Source organism: Amia ocellicauda, chromosome 10 (assembly GCF_036373705.1).
Source record: "Amia ocellicauda isolate fAmiCal2 chromosome 10, fAmiCal2.hap1, whole genome shotgun sequence".
Taxonomy (NCBI): Eukaryota; Metazoa; Chordata; class Actinopteri; order Amiiformes; family Amiidae; genus Amia; species Amia ocellicauda.
In genome coordinates, this window is record NC_089859.1 from 28,193,043 (window position 1) to 28,216,260 (window position 23,218).

General features: G+C 37.7%; 1 protein-coding gene across 2 annotated transcripts in view; it reads left to right on the forward strand.

Annotated features, from left to right (window-relative positions):
• Positions 1-23,218, forward strand: part of trappc9 (trafficking protein particle complex subunit 9) — a 341,171-nt gene that overhangs the window by 158,643 nt on the left and 159,310 nt on the right. For both annotated transcript variants that reach the window (XM_066715841.1, XM_066715842.1), the window contains one exon: positions 22,287-22,429. In XM_066715841.1, coding sequence (XP_066571938.1) covers positions 22,287-22,429 — 143 coding nt within the window. The remainder of the gene's footprint in view (positions 1-22,286; positions 22,430-23,218) is intronic.

The window sequence follows — 23,218 nt, forward strand, 5'->3', positions numbered from 1 at the left end:
AATTATTTCACTGAGGAAAGGCTCGTTTTAGTATGTTAGAGAGCAGCGTCAGGTCATATTGAGTCAGTCAGAAGACCATACAATTCTGTGCAGTTAAAACACTTTCCCATAATGTTGTTCAAGTTTTTATTTTGAATGTAAAAGAGTTGCATGAATAAATTCAGAGAAAACAGCAAGGAAAGTTGCCAGTAACTGCATTTTCAATGCACTCTTTGATGCCAGAGAATAGCCTGGTGCTAAAAGCAGTAAATAACACTCAAGACTCGGATCAAAACAGTACTTTTTTCCTTCACCTGTCTCTGTCTCTTACCTACAACATTGTTACAGTCTGTCCAGCTTTGTAAAGATAATGAAGTTCTAAAACTGTTCCTTTTATTCAGTGATGTGTCCATGTGTCGCTAAGCAAAAACAGATTTCAGTCTTCGATAACCCTGTTAACTCCCACCCACATCCTACTCTTTTCAAGTCATGTTAACACAAAAACTATTTATTTCTCTCATGTTTTGAAAGAACAGACACAGACTAATTCTGCCTCCCACCTCTGTGGGCTGCAATAAAATATCCTAATTAATAAACCATTGTAAACGTAATGTTGAACTTAAAAGGCTCTGATGAGGACTAGAGACCCCATAAATCATGTGCAGTGGATATAGTATTGCCACTTGAGGACATTATTTTATGGCTTCTGATGTTCTCCCCAGCCTCGAATAATTATTAATCCTAAATGCAACATTGAGCTAAGTCTGTATTATTTTATATCTTGTTCTGGAAACTAGTGAGGGCGGATAGTAACATATAAGGCATGATATAAAATAATACAATTACATTTGCAGTTTAATGTCAGATTAGTCATTGCGACTACAGTCAATTCCTTTCAGTTTCCATTTGGAGTGAGAGTACACATTCTGAGTTGGTACATAGGCTTGTTTTTAGTCAATACACAGAATCAACCATATTATTCCTGAGCAAACCTGGCACTTAGGTCTTTCTCTGTATTACATTATTTGTTAGGGAAAAAGGTGTTTGTTTTCAGTATTGTTGATCCCCCATTCAGGTTAATCTGGTGGAGTCCTCCGCTTTGTGGATCAATACAGCAGCAGCCTACCTTTGCTATCTGTGCCAGTCCAGCAGAGACTGGACATACTCACTGAAAGCATTTCCATGTTTTAAGTTACTATGTCCATTAACTCTCTTTCCTTTGGTTACTTTATGGGGTCTTGGACACAGATTTCCGGCACCTAGCTTATTTCAGCTGTGTTGTGGATTGTGTATCATTAAAAAAACTACCATCCAATAATGAAGTGTTCAGAGGAACTCCTAGTTGATAAAACATGAGGTCAAAAGCTTCTGACAAGCACTTGCACACAATCAGCTTCAGTGTGTGCTGTGTGCATTGCCAATATAGGAAAATATTTAGCAAACGTGTTTTTTGTGACTGTAATTGTGTGTGACTGGGCAGCTGATGACACGTGTGATGAATTGTTGGCAGAAAATATAATTCACCACTAGAGGGGGTTTGCTAATAATTTGCTCTTTTTTGGAGTAGTAAAATGAGCATTCTTTCTGCTTTTTCAGTAATATTTTTTTCACTTTTTTGAGTTTTATGTAAACTAAGATATTTCAAACTTACCTACATTTACAAAGTTATTATTATTTATTTCTGCAAATTTCATAAAAGTTTAATAGGAAAAAATGAAAACCTAAAAAATGACACCAACCAATGAAACACGAGAGGAAGACGTGGTTTGGTGGAAAAGTTTATAATCTCCATGTTTAACCACGAATAAGACGAACAGAGCAAATCAATATAGACCGACAATACAAGATATCGTGGAGGAGCTCGGCAGGAGTGGTACCTACTGTCTGATTTAACTAGAATTCTAGAAAGTGGTTAGGCACATATGAGCAACACAAATGTGACTTACATTATTTATAAAGACTTGCATTTTCAAATAAATAGTTTAACATTGAAACATGAACTCAGCTTATGTCTATGGTGAGGTGTAGTTTGTGTGCGATACTTTTTTCTTTTTTACATCTTTCTAAAAATTATGTAAAAGCTTATTTCTTCAGCAGCACCTTTGCAAAGTTAAAACGAAACTCAAACGTTTTCCATGTATTTTTTCGTGTACGATATATATTTATATTTTGAATTCAATATTTATGGCACTGATTTGATCATATAGTCTTAGCCTTCTGCAGCACTGTGCCATGGCTGTGTAACACACACGCTCTGAGAAGTGCCCCTACACATGATAGTTTAAAGAAATGTCTTAAAAATCACCTTTTTTTTGTTTACCTTGTTTTGTCTGTATGTACTGTCTTTTTACTGTCTGGTTTGACTCTTGCTTGAGTGTAGCGTGTGGGTATAATAAGAGCATGTTATAAATATAATGTATAATAATAATATTGTAGTTGAGAAGGTAAAGAATCAGATGTAGCTTGCCAGACGCATGCCAGTTCAAGAAACGGAGTCCTATGGACAACTTTTCGGATAACATACTATTAATGACGTGTCGGATCCAGTGCCACTGCCTGTACTGGGCCTTCTTCCCCTGTCATCAAGGCTCCGTGTGTTTTCTCTTCCAGTGCTCATGCATCATTGTCGCACTGCCGCACCATGTGTGTTCAGGTTTGCACATTTTGGAGCAAACAGTCTTCTAGGAAGTGTTCAGTGTAAAGTGCTCCGTTCCTTTAGAAGATTTACACAGCTTTCTACAGGTGTAGCTGCAACCTCCGCTATCTTTAAAGTTTTTATTTTTATTTTTTAACAGCCACGCCCCAGATAGACCCAACTATTTGACCATGAAATTCGTTGCCAGCCATTTTTAATTATCAACGTAATCGATTAGATCGATTAGTTGTTGCAGCCCTACTGAAAACAAAATGTATTCAAGCCTTACAAACATAAAACGTAATTCAAAGGGATTATTTGTAGCCTACAATCCAAATTTATATTTTCTTGCTGAAGCCGCTAACTGTCCCTAGGTCTAGTTACTTCAGCAAGAAAATCGGCAACCCCCAGCACGCGTGCCATAGTGTGTCCAAAAGTTTCGGGCCAAAATCAAATCCTTGATCCACTACCTACTGTGAATCTTCCACAGGATAAAAAATAAAAATATTCAAAAACTAAAACAAAACTCATGATTGGAATCCTCTCAATGTCAGGAAATGTTTTTAAAATGTTTAATGATAGTTAAAGCACAAGATGTTCAGCAATTTGTATGTGTTTTTTATGTATTTATTATTTTTTACAATTAAATTTATTATTAAAAAATAATGATCCCAAAACAATCTCATTAATGTGCGTCTCACCCACCCCAATTTGGAGACCTGCCCGTAGTCATGGATATAATACACGAAAAAAAAAAAAAAAAAAAAAAGATTGTACAGAAGCTGATTGGACGGAAGAGATATGACACACGAAATGCCATTGATCATAAACTAACGGTGTTATGGTGCCCAGCTATGGAAAGTAAAAAACAATTATTAGACATTTGCAAATTTCAGCCAGCATGGAGAGATGAGTATGGATTTGTACAGAAAGGGGATCGTGGTGTTTGTAGTCTGTGCAGTGAAAGTGTGGTATCTCTTACTTCAAGCGAGCAGCGACATTTCACAACCAAGCATGAAGCAACATTTGATGAAGTTGATCAAGTTGATTAAGCAGACAAACGGGAGTCCATTAGAAAGGCTGTTGATTCTTTTGAAAAACAAACGGACAGCTTTTCTAAGTTTGTGACGAAAAATTCTTTAACTATACCTACACGGACAAGCTACGTTGCAGCAATAGCTATAGCGCGGAAAGGCAAGTGTTTCACGGATGGAGAGTACATAAAGGAGGCATTCGCAAACTGTGCTGAGGAATTATTTCACAACTTTGCGAACAAGAAAGACGGCATTGCTCGTATTGAAGAAATGCCATTGTCAGCCAGGACAGTTAAAGACGAATACATGACATGTCAATTGATGTTAGGAAACAAATGACTGAAGACCTGCAAACGTGTGATGTGATGAGCCTTGCGTTGGATGAATGCACAGACATAAATGATGTCCCCCGTCTGGCTATAATTGCTTGTTACTGTAGCAATGGGACAGTTAAGGAAGAACTGCTTTCTTTGAGTGCTCTGCATGGCACCACGAAGGCTATAGACATACTTAATGCGGTCAAACACCTTTTCACACAGCAGCAAATCGATCTGCATAAAGTATTTTCTGTTACCACTGGCGGCTCACCTGCTATGGCGAGTAAAACAGCTGGATTAAAAAAACGTCTGGAAACTGAGATTGGATGTTCACTGATGAGTTTCCATTGCATAATTCACCAGCAGAGCTTGTGTGCCAAGATCTCATCTTCTGATTTTAACAGTTGTGAAACTTGTCAGCTTTTTGATTGCCCGCTCTTCATTGACACATAGGAGATTCCGCAAACTTCTGAACGATATGGATTCTGCATATGTAGATTTAGTGCACAGTAATGTACGCTGGTTGAGTCGAGGTAACGTGATTAAGTGATTTGCAAACCCATCAAGCTCTTCCTTGAAGCAAGCAATCAACAATATGCAGACCTTACAGATGAAAAATGGCTGACAAAACTGATGTTTCTGACAGACATCACATCACACTTAAATGACCTGAATACTAAGTACAAGGGACAGAGAAAACCGTTCTTCAACTGTACGAAGACTGGAAAGCTTTCTGTGCTAAGTTATCAGTTTTCAGGCAAGATATGGAAACATCTACATTTCGTTACTTCCTCACTCTGAAAACCCATTCCGAGCAGCATTGAGTGATCACTGAAGACGTATGCAAATACATGGTACAGCTTGAAGATGAGTTCACCCAACGATTCCAAGACTTTCAAGACAAAGGACCCATGTTTTAATTTCTTTGTGAACCCTGACAATACAAAGAAAAGCAACATACAACTTTTGTATTTTGATTGGATGAACATCGATTGATTTGAATTGGAACTTATTGATTTCCAAAGCTCATGTATCTGGGTATCAAAGTTCAAATCTCTGCGAGGTGAACTTGAAAATGAAAGTGGCTGGCAAACCAAGATCACGGAATGTTGGTCTTCCCTTCCTTCGAAGTACACCAGCAGGAAAAAGTTAGCTTTTTCCTTGTTGTCGGCATTTAGGTCTACTTACCACTGTGAACAGATGTTTTCACAACTGAAAACAATACTAAGTCCAGTTAGAAGCCGTCTGACCACTGACCATTTTGATGCGTGTATGCATTTGATGACAACAAACTACTAGCCTAACATATCCAACCTTAGCAGTCAGAAGCAGGGCCAATTTTAACTATGTTTTAAATGTACTTTTATTTCATTGAATAATGGGCATCACTGAGCATTTACTGTATGTATGCATTTATCTATGTATTACTTATTACTTTGTAGTACTTATTGTTATTTGTAGTTGGCATTGTTTTAATGTGTTATTTACTGTAAGTGTAATACATATATAGACAGCTAACATATAGATGGGAACCTTAATAATTCCGCCCCCCCCCCCCGGCATGCCATCAACTCAGTATTTCAGAATGTTTGGCACTCTGCCCAAAAACTTTGCCGATCCCTGGTCTAGTATCTATGTCCCAGTTGAAGACCCTGGATTAACTGCAACAGTAGATTAGTCACATAAAGCGGTTGAAGCAGCTACCGCTACTTCCCACTGGCATACAGGGCAGGAGACTCGCTGATGTCACGCGGGTGCCAAGCTGCAGGGATATTTACAGCATTAGAAAGCAACAGCACATCTTCTGTACAAGGTTCAGTGTGACCTTTGATCAATTGTAATGTTCCAGAGGGAAGCCTATTCAAAAGCATCTTATTAAAGTTGCAACTGAGCTGAAACTCTTCAGTTTGTGTTCAGATTTCTCAAAGTTGCCTTGTCTCATACTCCTTCTGTTACTTCCTGACGTCACTGACTACCTATTGCATTCTGAATCAGATTTCAAGCTCGACCAGGATTGCAATACCAATACTGATATGAAGGAAGCTCGACCTGCACAGTGCTGAGCAATGTTTTGTGTGAAAGCACATTGGGATAAATACAATATGAAATTATCAGCTTGGTGGTGTTAAAACTGTAAATACTGGCATTGGAATAATTTTATATATATATATATATATATATATATATATATATATATATATATATTTTTTTTAGAAAGTTTATTTCATCAGACCTTTTTTAGAACTTTAATTGTCCATTCCTGTGGCAGACAGATGAGAATAGACCAAATATCAGATTATTTTATATTTATATTTCTAAACTAATATTAATTGATATTAGGTGGGTATACGGCTACAGTACTGTTGATTCCATTGACAGTAATGTGAACGTCAAAAATGCAGAACATCGCCTACGAATCAAATCATTACACTTTAAAATTATAATGGCAAAACAATCAAAAACAGAAATGCAATTATCAGGAGAGTGGAAAAAACATATACATTACAGGTCAAAAGGTTTAGAACACCCCCGTTTTTCCAGTTTGTATTGAAATGTAAGCAGTTTTTCAGTGTCCAGTGAATAACCTGAATGGTACGGAAAAGGTAAGCGGTAAACTGACAGAGGTTAAAAAATACTTTAGGTTACCAAAAACTGAAAAATAATGTACATTTCAGAGTCATATAAAAGGGCCTTTTTCAGGGAACAAGAAATGGGTTAACAACTTGCAGCAATGGGTGTAAATTAAGCCTTGAAAGTTGATGCTAACAATTCCTACAGGTGTCCCAACTTTTGTTGATTACTTATAAAACCATTGTCTGTATAAAAGCGGTGTTGGACAGACTGTGTTACTACATCCTCTTAAGAATTATTTGGACAGTAATGTACTGTAGGACATAGTATATTGCTATCATAATGGCGAGAAAAAGGCAATTAACAAAGGAAGACAAGGAAAGCCAAGGTGTCAGTGAGTACAGTTTCCTACACCATCAAAAGGCACTTGGAAACTGTAGAAAACTCTGACAGGAATAGATCTGGCAGACCCAAAGCCACAACAGAATCAGAAGACAAGTTTCTGAGAGTCAACAGCTCATAGGACAGCTCATAGGACAACAGCTTCAAGCACAGCTTAACACTGGTCGAAGTAAGCAAGTCTCAGTTTTAACTGTGAAGAGAAGACAGGTTTGGCAGGTCGAGTGGCAGTAAGAAAGCCATTGCTAAAATAAGAAAAAGAGGCTTGCCTGGGCCTTGAAGCACCACCAGTGGACTACTGAAGACTGGAAGAAGGTCTTATGGACCGGTGAATCAAAATTTGAAATTTTTGGTTCATCACGCAGGGTTTTTGTACGCCTTCAAGTAAGCGACAGGATAGTTCCTCAGTTTGTGACACCAACTGCGAAACATGGAAGAGGAAGTGTGATGGTCTGGGGCTCTTTTTCTGGATCCCGAGTTGGCGACTTGCACCAAAACGGCTACCACAGCATTTTGCAGCACCATGCAGTACCCTCTGTTATACACCTAGTTGGTCAGGGGTCCATCCTACAGCAAGATAATGACCCAAAACATCAGAACTACCTTAGAAGAAAAGAACAAGACGTTAGCTTCAAATCATGGAATGGCCAGCACAGTCTCCAAACTTAAACTCCATCGAGCTGGTTTGGGATGAACTGGACAGAAGGGTGAAAGCAAAGCAACCTACAAGTGCAACACATTTGTGGGAACTTCTGCAACAGTGTTGGGAAGAACTTTCTGAAACAATATTTGTGTGCGGCTGTTATATCTGCAAAAGGTGGCAACTTTGAGTAGTCGAAAAGTTAGATCAAATTTTGTTAAACAACAAAATTAAACTGCATACATTTCAATAAAAACTGGAAAAATGTAGGTGTTCTTAAACTTTTGATTGGTAGTGTAGTATATACACTCACCTAAAGGATTATTAGGAACACCTGTTCAATTTCTCATTAATGCAATTATCTAACCAACCAATCACATGGCAGTTGCTTCAATGCATTTAGGGGTGTGGTCCTGGTCAAGACAATCTCCTGAACTCCAAACTGAATGTCTGAATGGGAAAGAAAGGTGATTTAAGCAATTTTGAGCGTGGCATGGTTGTTGGTGCCAGACGGGCCGGTCTGAGTATTTCACAATCTGCTCAGTAACTGGGATTTTCACGCACAACCATTTCTAGGGTTTACAAAGAATGGTGTGAAAAGGGAAAAACATCCAGTATGCGGCAGTCCTGTGGGCGAAAATGCCTTGTTGATGCTAGAGGTCAGAGGAGAATGGGCCGACTGATTCAAGCTGATAGAAGAGCAACTTTGACTGAAATAACCACTCGTTACAACCGAGGTATGCAGCAAAGCATTTGTGAAGCCACAACACGTACAACCTTGAGGCGGATGGGCTGCAACAGCAGAAGACCCCACCGGGTACCACTCATCTCCACTACAAATAGGAAAAAGAGGCTACAATTTGCACAAGCTCACCAAAATTGGACAGTTGAAGACTGGAAAAATGTTGCCTGGTCTGATGAGTCTCGATTTCTGTTGAGACATTCAGATGGTAGAGTCAGAATTTGGCGTAAACAGAATGAGAACATGGATCCATCATGTCTTGTTACCACTGTGCAGGCTGCTGGTGGTGGTGTAATGGTGTGGGGGATGTTTTCTTGGCACACTTTAGGCCCCTTAGTGCCAATTGGGCATCGTTTAAATGCCACGGCCTACCTGAGCATTGTTTCTGACCATGTCCATCCCTTTATGACCACCATGTACCCATCCTCTGATGGCTACTTCCAGCAGGATAATGCACCATGTCACAAAGGTCGAATCATTTCAAATTGGTTTCTTGAACATGACAATGAGTTCACTTTACTAAACTGGCCCCCACAGTCACCAGATCTCAACCCAATAGAGCATCTTTGGGATGTGGTGGAACGGGAGCTTCGTGCCCTGGATGTGCATCCCACAAATCTCCATCAACTGCAAGATGCTATCCTATCAATATGGGCCAACATTTCTAAAGAATGCTTTCAGCACCTTGTTGAATCAATGCCACATAGAATTAAGGCAGTTCTGAAGGCGAAAGGGGGTCAAACACAGTATTAGTATGGTGTTCCTAATAATCCTTTAGGTGAGTGTATATTGATTGATAAAGGCTGATGATGATGACCATCACTTTTTGGATATCGAAGGAGATGCAGATCACCATATGAAATGCAATTAGAAAGAACTGTGTCCTTAATCTTTGTACTTTTTAGTTGCACAGAAGCCATGTGCAATCAGAGCACACAGTTTGATGTTTAGCAACTAACACCATTCAGTACAAGATCACTAGATCTTGTTGATCACAATATTGTATTTACTTCAATCATGATTTCTATTTTAATGATAACACAGCCCTGGGAGATACAAAATATTCTTCACAAAAAATCTTCAGTTAAAATGTGGAGTGAAGATAAACTGCTGCTGTTTGTATTTGTTCAGATTTTGGAAATGTTCATAGCCATTGAAGCACTAATTGAAGGGCAAATTTTACTCATCACAAAAAAAAAACATGTCTGCCAGTTTGGGTTTACTAGGATTCTCAATCTGGGTAATAATATACGATGATATAATAATATCATCTTATGATCTGTGGCTGATAAAATATACTCTGTAAATCTGAAATTCCTTGAATGCATTTATTCACCAGCACCCAAAATCAGAGAACAGCCTGCCGAACACGAGCTGCAGTTTTGCATACATAATTACACTATGTATAACAACTCTGGTTCTTTCTTCAAACTTTGCGATTACATTTTTGCACAGCTGAATATATATAATATATATATATATATATATATATATATATATATATATATATATATAATATGTCAATGTAGTTTATTTAACTTGAGAGGTCATCAACACAAATTGCTCTTTAGGAAATAAAATGATGATTTACCATATTAACCTTTATTGTTGAGTGCTTCTTGAAAGTAATATTCAGTCCTGGACTGTACATTCACAAGGTGCTACGTGTTTAAATAAGATGCAATGTGGAGAATGAGTTCTGCTTCAAATCACATTTATTTAATGTAAAATGCAATGTGAATGCCTCTCATGGATATCCGAAGTATTTAGGTGTTTAAGTGACTGCTGCTCAGCAGAGTTACACACGGGCAGTGAGATCCTGCATTGTGAGTACAGCAATCAACTAACACAACCCATGACATATTGACAGGTTTATTTATAATTTATCTGGTGTGCTTTTTTGCTTTTTAAATGACAGACACAATATAAAATGCACTGGTTTGCAAAACAGAAATTGTCAGAAATCTGCAACAGCAGGAAAAACACACTCGACAAAATACACCGGGAGCATATCACATGTGTAATGTTATATTAAAAACCCATAGACATACCAAGTGGTCAATTTTGTATGTAATGTTACAAACGGACATACAAAGGAATAAGTAAATATATCAATTTGTTTCAAATAGTAATTTTGATATATAAGCAATAATGAATGCAATATTAAGGAATGTAATATTCTGTGTATGATTTGGTCCACAGCCCAGGTCGGGTTGAGTGAGAGAAGGTAGGCATTTCTTCATGAATGCCAATACACGCTGGCAATTGATTTTCCCGGTATTTACTGCAACACACATACAAGAAATGTCCTGATAAACACATCTTTCAAATAGTCTTCATTGACTAGAGTCTGTGATTATAATCAAACAATAATTGAAAGCCTTTGAAATCCTCTTTGGTTGACTGTTGAGTGAACAACAGAATTCCCTTGTTTTTAAGGACATTGCCCTTTCAATGCACAGATTGTAACACTCTTAAGATCGGAGAAATAATCAATGATGGCATTGAAAAGCAAGCAAGTCTCTTTGAACTCAAAGGCTCTATTTTTCTTCTCTCCTTTTTGTTTCCTATACCTGCAGTGGTTCTTGTCCTCGTATTGAAAATGGGAAGAAAAGGTTTGAAAATGGCTTTGGAAAATGCATATATATGACTAACAAATCAGCTCTAATATTCACACCTACAAATGAATGCATATGTTTTAGTTTTGGATATACTGGTATATAGTTTTGCTCAACCTTGCAGCATTTACTATAGATGTAATAAGCCAATATGCTATTTTCAGATTAGCTGTTATTAGTAGAAGCTCTAATTGCAGCTACTGCAGTTGTAAATATGTAGTTTTTTTTTCTCCATCTTGTAACCCTGGCTCATTTTGTCAAGTCTGGATTCTTTTGCATTTTGTATTCCGCCAGTACATCCTCGCACTCAGTTCTGCGTCTGCAGAGTGGAACTCTATTCCTCGCACGCTTTGCTCATTATAAGGCTGGCTATTTTTAGCTGCCTGCGATTGAAATAGAGTCTTAGGGGACCCTGAGGGAAGTATTGAACTGTGCAGGACGCCAGGGATCAGAGTGCTGAGCAGTCGGGCTAGAAACAGCAGCTAGAACAGCGCTGTGTTCCCGGGCTGCACTCCCCTGGGAGCCCAGTGTTGGACCTGGCTTTGTGTTTTTCAGTCATGTCCTGTGTTTATTTATTCCAGGATGTGTACACACGCTGGCTACTACAAGGGCCTCCAGGGTATATAGGCTGTGGCTGACGGCTGTAATGCTGGGGATTTGAGTCCCACCTCTTCATTTTACTGGAAGTCTGCCTGCCTCTCTAGTTAATATGACAGGGAACAGATGTAACACAGCACTTGATTGCCTGAAGGGTACACAATCAGCGTATATCTGAAAACAATATATTTTTTCCCCTGTTATTTACACACAAAAAATTGATAATAGTCCAATTATGAATGCCTTTTTATTTGTGAAGTATGACTCATGGCTCCATCCTTAGACAAACAAACCATGCAGTGTGCATAACCAGAGTTCTTTTTTCACCTGTTCCTGCAGGACAAGGTACATCCAATAATAAAGACCCCAGAGGAGACATTCATCATTAGAAATGGAACATACTGTCTTAAAACTACTAAACATATTACAATTATTGAGCTTTGAGAGAGCTTAAACTTTACATTCAGATCCTATTCATTATTATACATTTTAACAGCACCTTTTCCAATAGTATTCCATCATATTTATGCAATGATACATACTATGTATCTATATATATGTGTGTGTGATATATATATAATCCTTAATTCAAGAATATCCATCTCTAGACATATTGAAGCAGCCCCTCTTTTTATTTAATTGTATTTTGTGTGTGTCCATCATCATGAAACATGATTACAGTTCTGCTCCTACATAGCACTTATGTCTGACATCCTAGGGTGCTTTACAATGAAAATGCAAAGGGCCACTGTGTAGTCACTCCAGATTAGAACAGGCCATTTTAAACAAATGTGTTTTTGGATTAGATTTTAAAGATTCAGCTGAGCCAGCACTCTTAGTGTAATTTGGAGCACAGTTCCAAACACAGGGAACACAGTGACTCAAGGCCTTTGCCCCCTTTAATTTGCAGGTACTTCTAGGAACTACAATACATGCATTGTATGATCTAGCAGTGCCAGTAGGAACAAAAGGAGTTCCTAGACGGAAAGAGGCTGAGATCGTCAATGACCTTCTAAATGGAAAGCAGAATTCTTCAGTCAGCCCCATATTAGATCAATAATGGGTGCAATGACTTGAGATTTTGAATCATTAAAATCAGACAGACCAAGTAACTGGAACTTCAGGTGGCTACATTCGGAAGAAGCTGAAGACTTGGATCTGGACCAAATTGATAGTTTGACCTTCCCATGGTTACCAAATTACAAACTGTCATGTTCTAATTATGTATTGGTAGAAACTGACATTTGATAATAACTTAAACCATGACTAGGTACATGTATGTAATTTATAACTTGCAGGAAAAGCAAAGTTTTTATTTAGTCTGGGCCTCGAGATGAAAAAACAAGGAGCTGCTTGAGTGATACGTCTCAATGAAGATGTTAGTAACTGCTAGACAACAGAGGTCACAGTTCTGCAGAGATTGAATATGGGTATCCAAAAACATTTCCAGACTCCATCCATCATAATCCCCCAAGTGGACATGCTCATGTTAATTTGGTATCTCACAGATATAAATAAGTAGGTGCCACAGTTTTAAGTATTGGAACCTGTAAATATGAGTCATCCCTTTTGAAATAGTTAATAGTGTGGCAGTCAACAAGTCAGTGATCATTTATAATCTTACATTTTGTGGTTGATAACTGTAATTAAGGTCATTTTAAATGGAAAGCTTTTATTTTGTACCAGCATATCCTTCAAAAAAATACAGTGTACTTAGATTGAAATTAAATGTTTATTTTTTAGCACATAGTGTATATTTGTCTCCCTCTAAATCAGTGCATGTTGACATTGATCCTGTGGTTCAGTCTAGGAGTCTGATCTTATACGTACAAGCCCCCTGTAGTGGAGCACTGTTTCCTTGATTCGCTGTGTGCAGACAGAAGTTCATCATTTTCTTTGTCTGGCAGTCTTCATTCTTGTTCCAGTGCTTTACTGGCACTGCTGCTACAAGGATCTGTTGGTTCTCAGTCAGTGTCAGTCCCTTTGCAGGTGAAGTCTGAAGTTAATGACGTGAAGCCATCTGGTATACGACCTTATATTGGAAGTCTTCAATCATTTTGAACTCCACTGCAAAATCTATGTAAAAGTTTTTTGTTTGTTTTTTCCAAATTAAAAAATACCTTATGTATTCTTCCTGTTATATCTCTTTAGAGTATTTTGCCAGTTATTACACAACTTCGACTACTACGACAACTACTAAAATGCTAATGGACTGTACTGCAATGAAGATTCTGAACCACTATATTGCTTTATATGCCACTGGGGCAGAAAACTTTCCAGAACATTTCTGACCATTTGTATTTGAAATGCCACATTTTGCACATGAATATTAGTGTTCAGTGTCTGTTTAGATAATACTCTCTGTGAGTCTCTGATGCTACAGTAACCTCCTATTAGTGAACGCATAATCAGAAGTTAAAGATGCATGATTAGAGATCGCACACTGAAAATATGCTTCCTAATATAAACTGATGAAATGTGGTGTAACTGTGTCTGATCCAATTAATTGTGACAGAAAGGCATTAAAGACAACTTAATTTGTACATTTTGTGCTTAACTTATTAATAAAAACCCAGATCTTGCTTCCTCCTAAGAAAACCTGTATATATTTAGTTGGTCATTATGATTTTTTATTAAATTCATCCTTTATAGGTGGGCATTTAATGAATGCATTACATCTTTATTGAAACAAAAAAAAAATCTATTTCCTTTTGAAATGAATTGAAATACTCTATTCTGAATCAAAACATAATGGTACTACTCTGTTTTCCTTTGGTATTATTGGGATTAGTACTAATGTTTTTATTGCTGTTGCTATTACCCTTGAAATTGTTGTCTGAAGTACAATTTCTACTATTCTGCTTACTAACAGTTTTCATCAGCACTATAATGGTACAGTAACAACCAGCGGCTAAATAACAGCAACACATCCATCTGAATATCCTGGATATGACGGGTACATGAACTGGTTAAGCACAATCTTGTCCCGAATACCTTTTTTTGATAAATGACCATAAATCAAACAAACTATGAGGGTTCCCCGTAACACCATTAAAGGGTTAATGCTAATGGAGTTTAATCTTTCACTTTGTAGAATATTATAAATTTGACTCATTTACTACTGTCGCCTGGTCTGGTCTTTAATCATTTCTGGGAGAGCATCTTTTTATTTTTTTATTTCCTTTTTTTATTTTTTTGTTCAGTAGCTCCTTTCAGGCTTTATCTCAGAAACCTTTTCATCACTTTCTTCCTGTGCGTTGGTCCTCTTAATGTTGCATAGAGGGGTTCATTAATCGACACAAGGACATAAAGAGAAATACAGCCCATAAATGTGTTTGAAACTTATAAATCAGTTATCGGTTTGGTTCAGTGGACTTATAGGGGTTGTGGAAGAATAATTAAATGGCAGAGTGCTCCTGGGACCTGCTCAGTATATAGACAGTGAAAGCTATTGCATTCAGACTCCCTGGATACTTTCGGTGGCCCTGTAATTGACTCTCCCCTAGGCCCATGTAATACATTTCGTTGTGTAGTGTAGGAGAACTGATTTACCCTTCACTGATTATTTTTTCTCTCTCGTCCTGCAACCTGCCATAACAGGGAAGAGAACATAGTTTCTCTGCACTGTCTAATGTCTACCATACCAAGAGACATGCATCTCATCACGTTTTACAGAAATAATGCATTTTGTGTTATTAATGATAATTAAACCGCATACAATCTCCATTTCTCTGGTGTGATTAATGTCATAGTATCCCAAACCGTTTTAGTCGTGAAGTCAGTGTATAATCATGATAAAAGAAGCTAAATAAATAATAATAAAATCAAGACACGTTTACAAAGTTGCAACATAGATCAGTTTAAAAATAAACTGCATTTAACATTTTAATGATAATGTTTGTAGAGTTCCTTAGATGCCACCCCGTGGAGAAACAATTATCGTATTAGCTACATAATGGCCACCGAGTTCAGGGAAAGGTGACTGTCTACCTCCTGCTCAGTACACTGTACAAAGCTCTAAAACTGACTGGCACTGAGTCTTAGCATACCCAGAAGAGTGCACTGAAAACATTACCCTTTGAGGAATTTCTCAAATCTCTTTACAAAACATATACTTACTTTAAATAAAGGTACAGTTAATGACACGCATCTTCAATTAGATTTTTTTTTTTGTGTGAAGAATTTAAGGTGTGAAACAACAACAAAATGAAAGTGACTTGCATACATTACTGTACATTCAGAAATGCATTATTAGTAGTGTGCTTGTTCTGAAGAGGATTCAGCAGTTCTGACCATCTCTCACTAGGATGTTCAGACTGGAAATTGTGAACTTCAGTCCTCGGTGCCATTTTGTTACATTTGAAATGCAGCCTAGCCTCACCCCAGTGCATGGAGTCAGCCTTCATACCAAGAAAACCAGTCATACATCCGCCTGTATCTCTTAGCTCTCATTTTGCTAGTAACAAAATCATAAAGAATTGCTGAATTTATTTTAGATCAGGCCACAAGTGCCTCTATCAGCAATATGACAAATTGGCGGAGATGATATATAGTCGGAGGTACAAAGCACCACTTCAGCTCTTGCCCCCGCCAATAGCCACTGTGTCTGCCTGAGTCAGCGAACCTCCTTCCCATTAACTGTCACTTTCAATATCACTATTTCATCGCTAGTGAAGAGTGGACATTTAAAGATACCGCTATTCCACCGCTCTTGCTTTGAAAAATGGGCCAGAATAATCACACACTCTGCCGAAGTTTCAGCAGATACCTAAATACCTTTGGCTGATACTTAAGTACCTGGCACAGGGAGCACGGGCCACATCACCTCTCCAGCTCTCGGGTTTGTCCGTCACCTAGACTGCAGTGAGAGCATAGTCTCCGAGGCCACAGAAGCATTTGGTTTGTTGATTAAAAATATGCAAAGACAGGACTTTTTGTTATATATCAACCATACCAGTGATGTTATGATCGGAAACACAGCACCTGAAGTCAAAGCATCTGAAACAGCTGAAAAAATAGGAAGGAGACACATTTCAGAGACATTAAAGATTTACCTTCAATCCATTGAGTACACTTGCAAACTGCTGCTAAAGTCATGCAATTTCAGTTAATGGGAAATACCCACATTCCCATGCCCTCCTACATTTTGGAAAACAAGTCATTTTGTCTGATGAGCCCAGGTTCTCCGAGCTCTCTCAAAGTGATTGTGTGTTTGGGTGCTTTTAACAGTCTGAAGAATTGCCTTTTGGGGTGGCTGCAGGGCAAATCTGGCATGGTAGGGATGATTGCTGATCTCTTACACAAAATCAGTATGCAGTTTTCTGCCTTGAAACCCCATGAAGCTGTTAATACTACCAATAATAATCAAAGTTTGTCAATGCTAAGTTTCTTCCCCAAAACTCTGTCTGCATATGCATTTAATGCCCCTTTATATACATCTAAATTTTGTATTGCAATCCATAAAAGGAGGTTTTCAAATGTTCCTATTAAAATAAATGTTTATCTCATAGTCTCTTTACATGAAAAAACATAAAGGATGCTTGCTTCAGTTGGCGGCTAGAGATTGCAATGTGGGGGTTCCAGTGGAGGAGGAGGTAGAAGTCAAAGCCTCCTAATGGGGATTGCTTCCTTAAAAATAAGGCTGCTCGGCTCTGTCCCCTGCACTTGTCACTATTCTAGTTAAATAGATTAATAATAAAGTGCTAATGACAGGAGCACAAGGACTGATGCTGTGTGCTCAGTATGAACAGAGGCAGGCACAATTACCACAAATATCCTCCTGGGATTGTGTGGCTGTTGAAATCTTCTTGTAATTAGTAGATTCATGGTTTGTTCCACTGGTTCGTGTACAAGTGACATTAAACAAAAAAAAAATAGAAAAGAAAGAATTGCAAAATGTTTACCTCAGAGAATATTTTTCCTATGATTTATGTTTATTATTATTATCTATAAAAACAAGTTCAAACATCTTGGAGTGAATCGATAAATCCAGATGTTGATGGTACATATATATTTGTCATCAACTCATACAGTATACAGACATGGCCAAAGTATTGGTACCTTTCCCCTTTTTAAAAAAAAACCTCACAATTTTCTCTGAACTAAGTAGAAATTGACAAACGTATTTGGTATCCACCATACCTTTATTTCACATTCAATAGAACAGAAACTTTGCTTTTGATTTATGACATAACATATTACTTTACATAGTAAAACAAATGAAAATGGCACAGACAAAAATATTGGCATCCCTTAACATAATATTTTGTTGCACAACCTTTAGAGACAATAACTGCAATCAATCGCTGTCTGTAGCTCTGAATGATATTTCTACATTTCTCGACCTGTAGTTTGGCTCACTCTTCTTGAGCAAACTGCTCCAGTACTCTCAGGTTTGATGGGTGCCTTTTCTCAACTGCGAGTTACATCTCTTTCCACAGATGTTCAATGGGATTTAGATCAGGAACCACTTTGGAATGGTCCAATGTTTTCTTCTCATCCATTCTTGGGTGCTTTTGACGTATGTTTTGGGTCATTATCCTGCTGGAATACCCATGACCAGCAACTGAGACCCAGCTTTCTAAGACTGGGCTGTACGTTTCACACCTTGATAGTCTTTTGATTTCATCATGCCCTGCACAGATTCAAGACAGCCAGTGCCAAAGGCAGAAAAGCAGCCCCAGAACATCACTGAGCCTCCTCCGTGTTTCACGGTAGGAATGGTGTTCTTTTCTTTGAAAGCTTCATTTTTTTCCTGTAAACATTTCCTTACACAACATTTAACACAACTTTAAACACGACAATGGAGTTGTTGTGATTTACCAAAAAACTCTAATTTTGTTTAGTCTGTCCAAAGAACATTCTCCCAGAAGGAATGTGGCTTGTCTACATGCATTTTGGCAAACTCCAGTCAGGCTTTCTTGTCTTCTACCATGGAGCCCATTTTCATTTGGACAGCGACGCATGGTGTGACTTGAAACTGTTGCACCTTGAGCTTGAATGTCGGTTTTCCTTGGTTCTTTCTCCACCATTCGAACAATCCTCCTCTTCATTCTTGCGTCAATTTTCCTCTTGCGGCCACGTCCAGGGATTTTGGCTACAGTCCCATGGGCCTTAAACTTCTTAATAATATTGGAAACAGTGCTCACAGGAACATCAAGCCCTTTAGAGATGGTCTTGTAGACCATGCTTGGCTATTACCTTCTTACTAATCTCCTCAGACAATTCTCTGGTTTTCCTTCTCTTTAACATGTTCAGTGTGATACACACATTGACACAAAACAGCAGAGTGAGTACTTTTCTCCATTGAAACTGGCTGAATGAGTGATAATGCGATTGAAGACACCTATGATAACTGTGAAAGAGAATGGTCTGCTTGAGGTATCACTACAATACAATTATTTCATATGACTTCTAAAGGGTATCAATAATATTGTCCAAGCCATTTTAAAATGTCTTTATAGAATAACCAAAATCTCAGTTTTTTTGGTTTGTTCCACTGCAAACCAAATACATGCAATATGCATGACACTTTTCTGGGAGAATGGTGCATTATTTGAGTAAAATGCAAGAAATACTTTTGGCCATGTCTGTATATATCGTTCTGTTTTAATTTTAGAAAGCCTAAATAAGTAAGACTCTGTCAATCAAGGTGAGGTGATTAATTGCTAAATCTGTTTCTCTATGAAGGTAATGAAAAATACAAACATAAACAAACATTAATATAACATTTGCTTTCTAAAACTGACATAGAGTATCACATTCCAGCCCACTCCAACACTGTAGTATTTGTTGAGTGGGCCTCCTGTGTATTACTATAACTGCTTATAGCTCTTCTGCTAGTTTGAATTGTAAATCTTTTTGTTTTTTGGACTCTTTCCAGGGCTTTGCGCCATTGTTATAAAAAAAATAATAATAATGTTTGCAGTGAAGACATTCAGTATTGAAATGTTTTTTATTATGGAGGTGAAAGTTTCATCACGTGAATACTACCACAAGCAATGGTTATTGTGAAGTGGGCAGATGTAATCTTTTGGTTGTGTCTCTTTGTTCATCCTTAAAAGTTACTGTTTGAAAACATCTGTGAACATTCATTAATAATAATCTGAAAAGGTGTTATTTTTTTAACTATGAAATAATGATCATGCATTCAATAAGGATCCTCTGTTTTAAAATGTCAGAATCCATGGGGATAAAAATAATTCATAATGCTCTATTCTGATGTGAAGTGGATAGAGTATATTCCAACAGCTCAGTGCCATTATCTTTATATGTCATAGGCTGTCCTTTCCCCGTGAAGTGTGTGGGATTAAGTGGTTTCAGGGAATGTTTGGAGATGATATAGAAATGTTCACAAACTAAAAGATTTCAACAGTGAAGTACTGCAGCAACATAATGTATTTTCCTTTCTTAACGGATGCCAAACATTACAGCTTGGAGGGATGGGAGATACTTTTAGAAAAAAAGAAGTGAAGCTCATTTAACTTTCATTGTCAATGTGCCACCTGCTATGTCTTGACAGAAATATAAGGGCTTTGCTCAACTGGAAAACCCCACTGTGTGGGCTGGAAGGGGGCAGGAAGATTGGACAGGACTGGAGCCAGATTAATTGTGTGGGTTCACGGCCATCTTGTTTTCCTTGCTCTAAATGTACTCTCCCTCCACTGCTTCAAAGTGAGGAGTCGAGCCTTTACCACTAAACTTTATCAATGAACTGAACTTCGAGCTGTACTGCTGTGCTTTGCCCTGAAATGATATTGTGATGCTGGCAAAAAAAAATAAGACACTCGATAGGACAGAAGCAAACATTACCCACCGATCTCAATTTGACCCATGAATGGATGGTAATAATAATGATAATAAAAAAAAAAGAACTATTGCTTTTAAATCAGATTGTTGAAGCAAATGCTAGTGGGGTTGAGGAATACAATTCTCAATCTTATTGATGCTGTGCTAGTGTGTAGCTGTGTTTTAAACGAATTATCACGCTGTTGTCGATGTGCAAAAAAATGCATATGGGTCTTCCAGGAGATAGAACGACTGCATTAATAGACACCTCCCACCAGTGCTACAATGGAGAACAGAATATAGATTTTAGCCTGTCTACTGATACTTCACTTACCCCATACTGTTAATATTTATTTATACTGAGATGCCATTGTGTTGTTTTAAAGTCATCAATCACACGAGTTCTACATTGTTAAAATATTGTTGAATATTTGGTTTTGCCTATTGGATTTTACACTTTCTATAAGCTTATGATTAAGGTAATTCCATGCCATCTTCTGTATCATTAGTGCCTTTTTTCTCGCAGTGGTACTTTATCAAGTGGCAAGAAAATCTCTACCCACCCACTTAAAACAGTCATCGAGCATCGCCTGGTACAAAACAAAGGGCTACGGGACAAGAGCCAAGAAATCCAGGACATTAGAAACAGCCTAGTGTTTGTAGTAATATATATGTTACAATCTACAGCTTTAGTGACTTTTGGTGGTATTTATATGAGATTGAGAACAGACGTGTAGCTGGTTAAAGTAGTTATATGAGCAGTTAGTGAAGAAAATAGAAAACTACCAGAAGAGATACATTTTCTGTCTTCCTCAACTTGGATGTTGTTCATGTTTTTAATTGAAGAAGCCCTGGAAGGTTATAGATTTCAATGGAGATGATGCAATTTGCGTTTGTGAGGGGCTGACTGATGCTCTTTGTTTGCTTAGGTACCTAATGCCTTTACTTGGATAGGCTATTCAAAGCCAATAATATTGGGCAATCCAGAGATGTCTATTGGTCAGAGCTTTGAATTGTATTTTAATATTACAAAGTACAGAGTATATTTTAGTTGATCATTATTTCTTGTGGTATATCACACATCCTTTCTCTTAGTGGTACAAATGCAAAGCAAGGTGATTAATCTGGTTAATTGTAGGTGGGATTTTTGTAGCCTGAGGAACCTTTTTTTTCAAATGACAGTGTATCATGTATTCATTTAATGTTTGTATACCGTTAAAAAAAAAAAAGTTTGAATAGTTCTTGTGTAAATGTGACCTAAATTTACTGAATTGACCTCGCCAAATTCACAAATGACACATCATGCGATGACACACTCTAATTATAGATATTATTAACAACTAATGAGTTTGTGTTTATTGCTATAGTACACCCATATAAAACCAAACAACAAAAACTAATTTGCACGTTATGAAGTCCAGTGAAATTTTGGTGCAGTCGGTGCTTCTGAGTTACGCATAGAGGAGCACTATTTAGTCACAGCCTGTTTGATGCAATTCTGGAGAGAGAGAGTTCATTTCGAGAGACAGCGTGTCCTGGAGGGGCAATCCAGTATCTTCAGTTATGACTGCATCACCAGCTGCTGCGCTGAAATAATGTAGGCCCTGATGAGTGCCTTTGAAGAAAACCTTTTCAGACTGCTTCTGGATTACTTACATCTGGGTGTAAATTGTAGATTTTGTGTAAAATGTAGACTTTTCAGGATTATAGCATCTATGCGGATACATAGCTTACTTACTTTGTGTTATAAAATCAACAGACAGCCTGTAACTAAATGCATATGTAACAGTTCATTTAACAAGTCAATGATTTACATTGATACACCACTACAGTTTTCTACATGTATAATAACTAACAAGCAAACCAACATGAACCTGAAGCAATTATTTTAACTATAAATTACACTGCTTCAAGACTACTTTTTCATTTTGTAACACAATGCATCTTCCTAATTCTTTTCGTTACAGACACTTGAGGCCATTTTGAACTTCAAGTACTCGGGAGGCACAGGTCACATTGAAGGCTACTACCGTGACCTGTCTCTGGGACTGCATGTTGACGTGGAGCCCTCTGTGTTCTTCACAAGGGTCAGCACACTCCCTGCGACCAGGTAACCATCTCAGCACAGACCTACACTCTGCACTTTTGTTCTTTAGAGCATTAGAGTAGTCTTTTTTCACCAAGAAAAACTTGATCAATAAATTAATAGTATGAATATGAAACTGACACTCTAGACAGTATCTATTAGAAAATATATTATGGACAGTGTAATGTTTAATAATGTCTTCTGTGATTAATGACACCATGATAAGGACACATTATTATATACTTAATGATGCAAATCTAGAAACCTGATCTTCTATGCCAGCTATTGTATTGGAAGATGGCATATGCAGACAGGGCCAGATCTCATAAGGATTCAACTGCCCAAAAAAAAAAAGAAATGAATTGTGAGAGACGGATGATACTCAGGTCGTTGTAACTTGAAGTGAGTCATTAGCAGTGATAATAGCAGCAGTTTAACCCATCTATCTTCCCCAGTGACAGAGCAGTCCTGCAATCAAGCAAGGTCCTCTCAAATCTCTTGAAGGTTTTCCATCTTGAAATAGAAACACTAGATTTCCCAGATTTCTAAAAAGGGACAGTAATATGTATTTAAGCGATGACACTGTATAATCCCTCATGCTGATACCTTCTTTCTGGACTTGGAGAAACAAACTTGTGCATCAAGGAATCATTTTGAAATGAATTTACTGTTTAGATTTCAAAGCAGTCAATCAATATCAGGCAGTGAATTACTGCTGAACCTTGCTGAACAGCAGTGCCTGCAGAAAAAAGGTTAATGCGTGTGAATGCAGAATAGGATATTTGCCATGGCAGTCTTATAACATTGATGCCA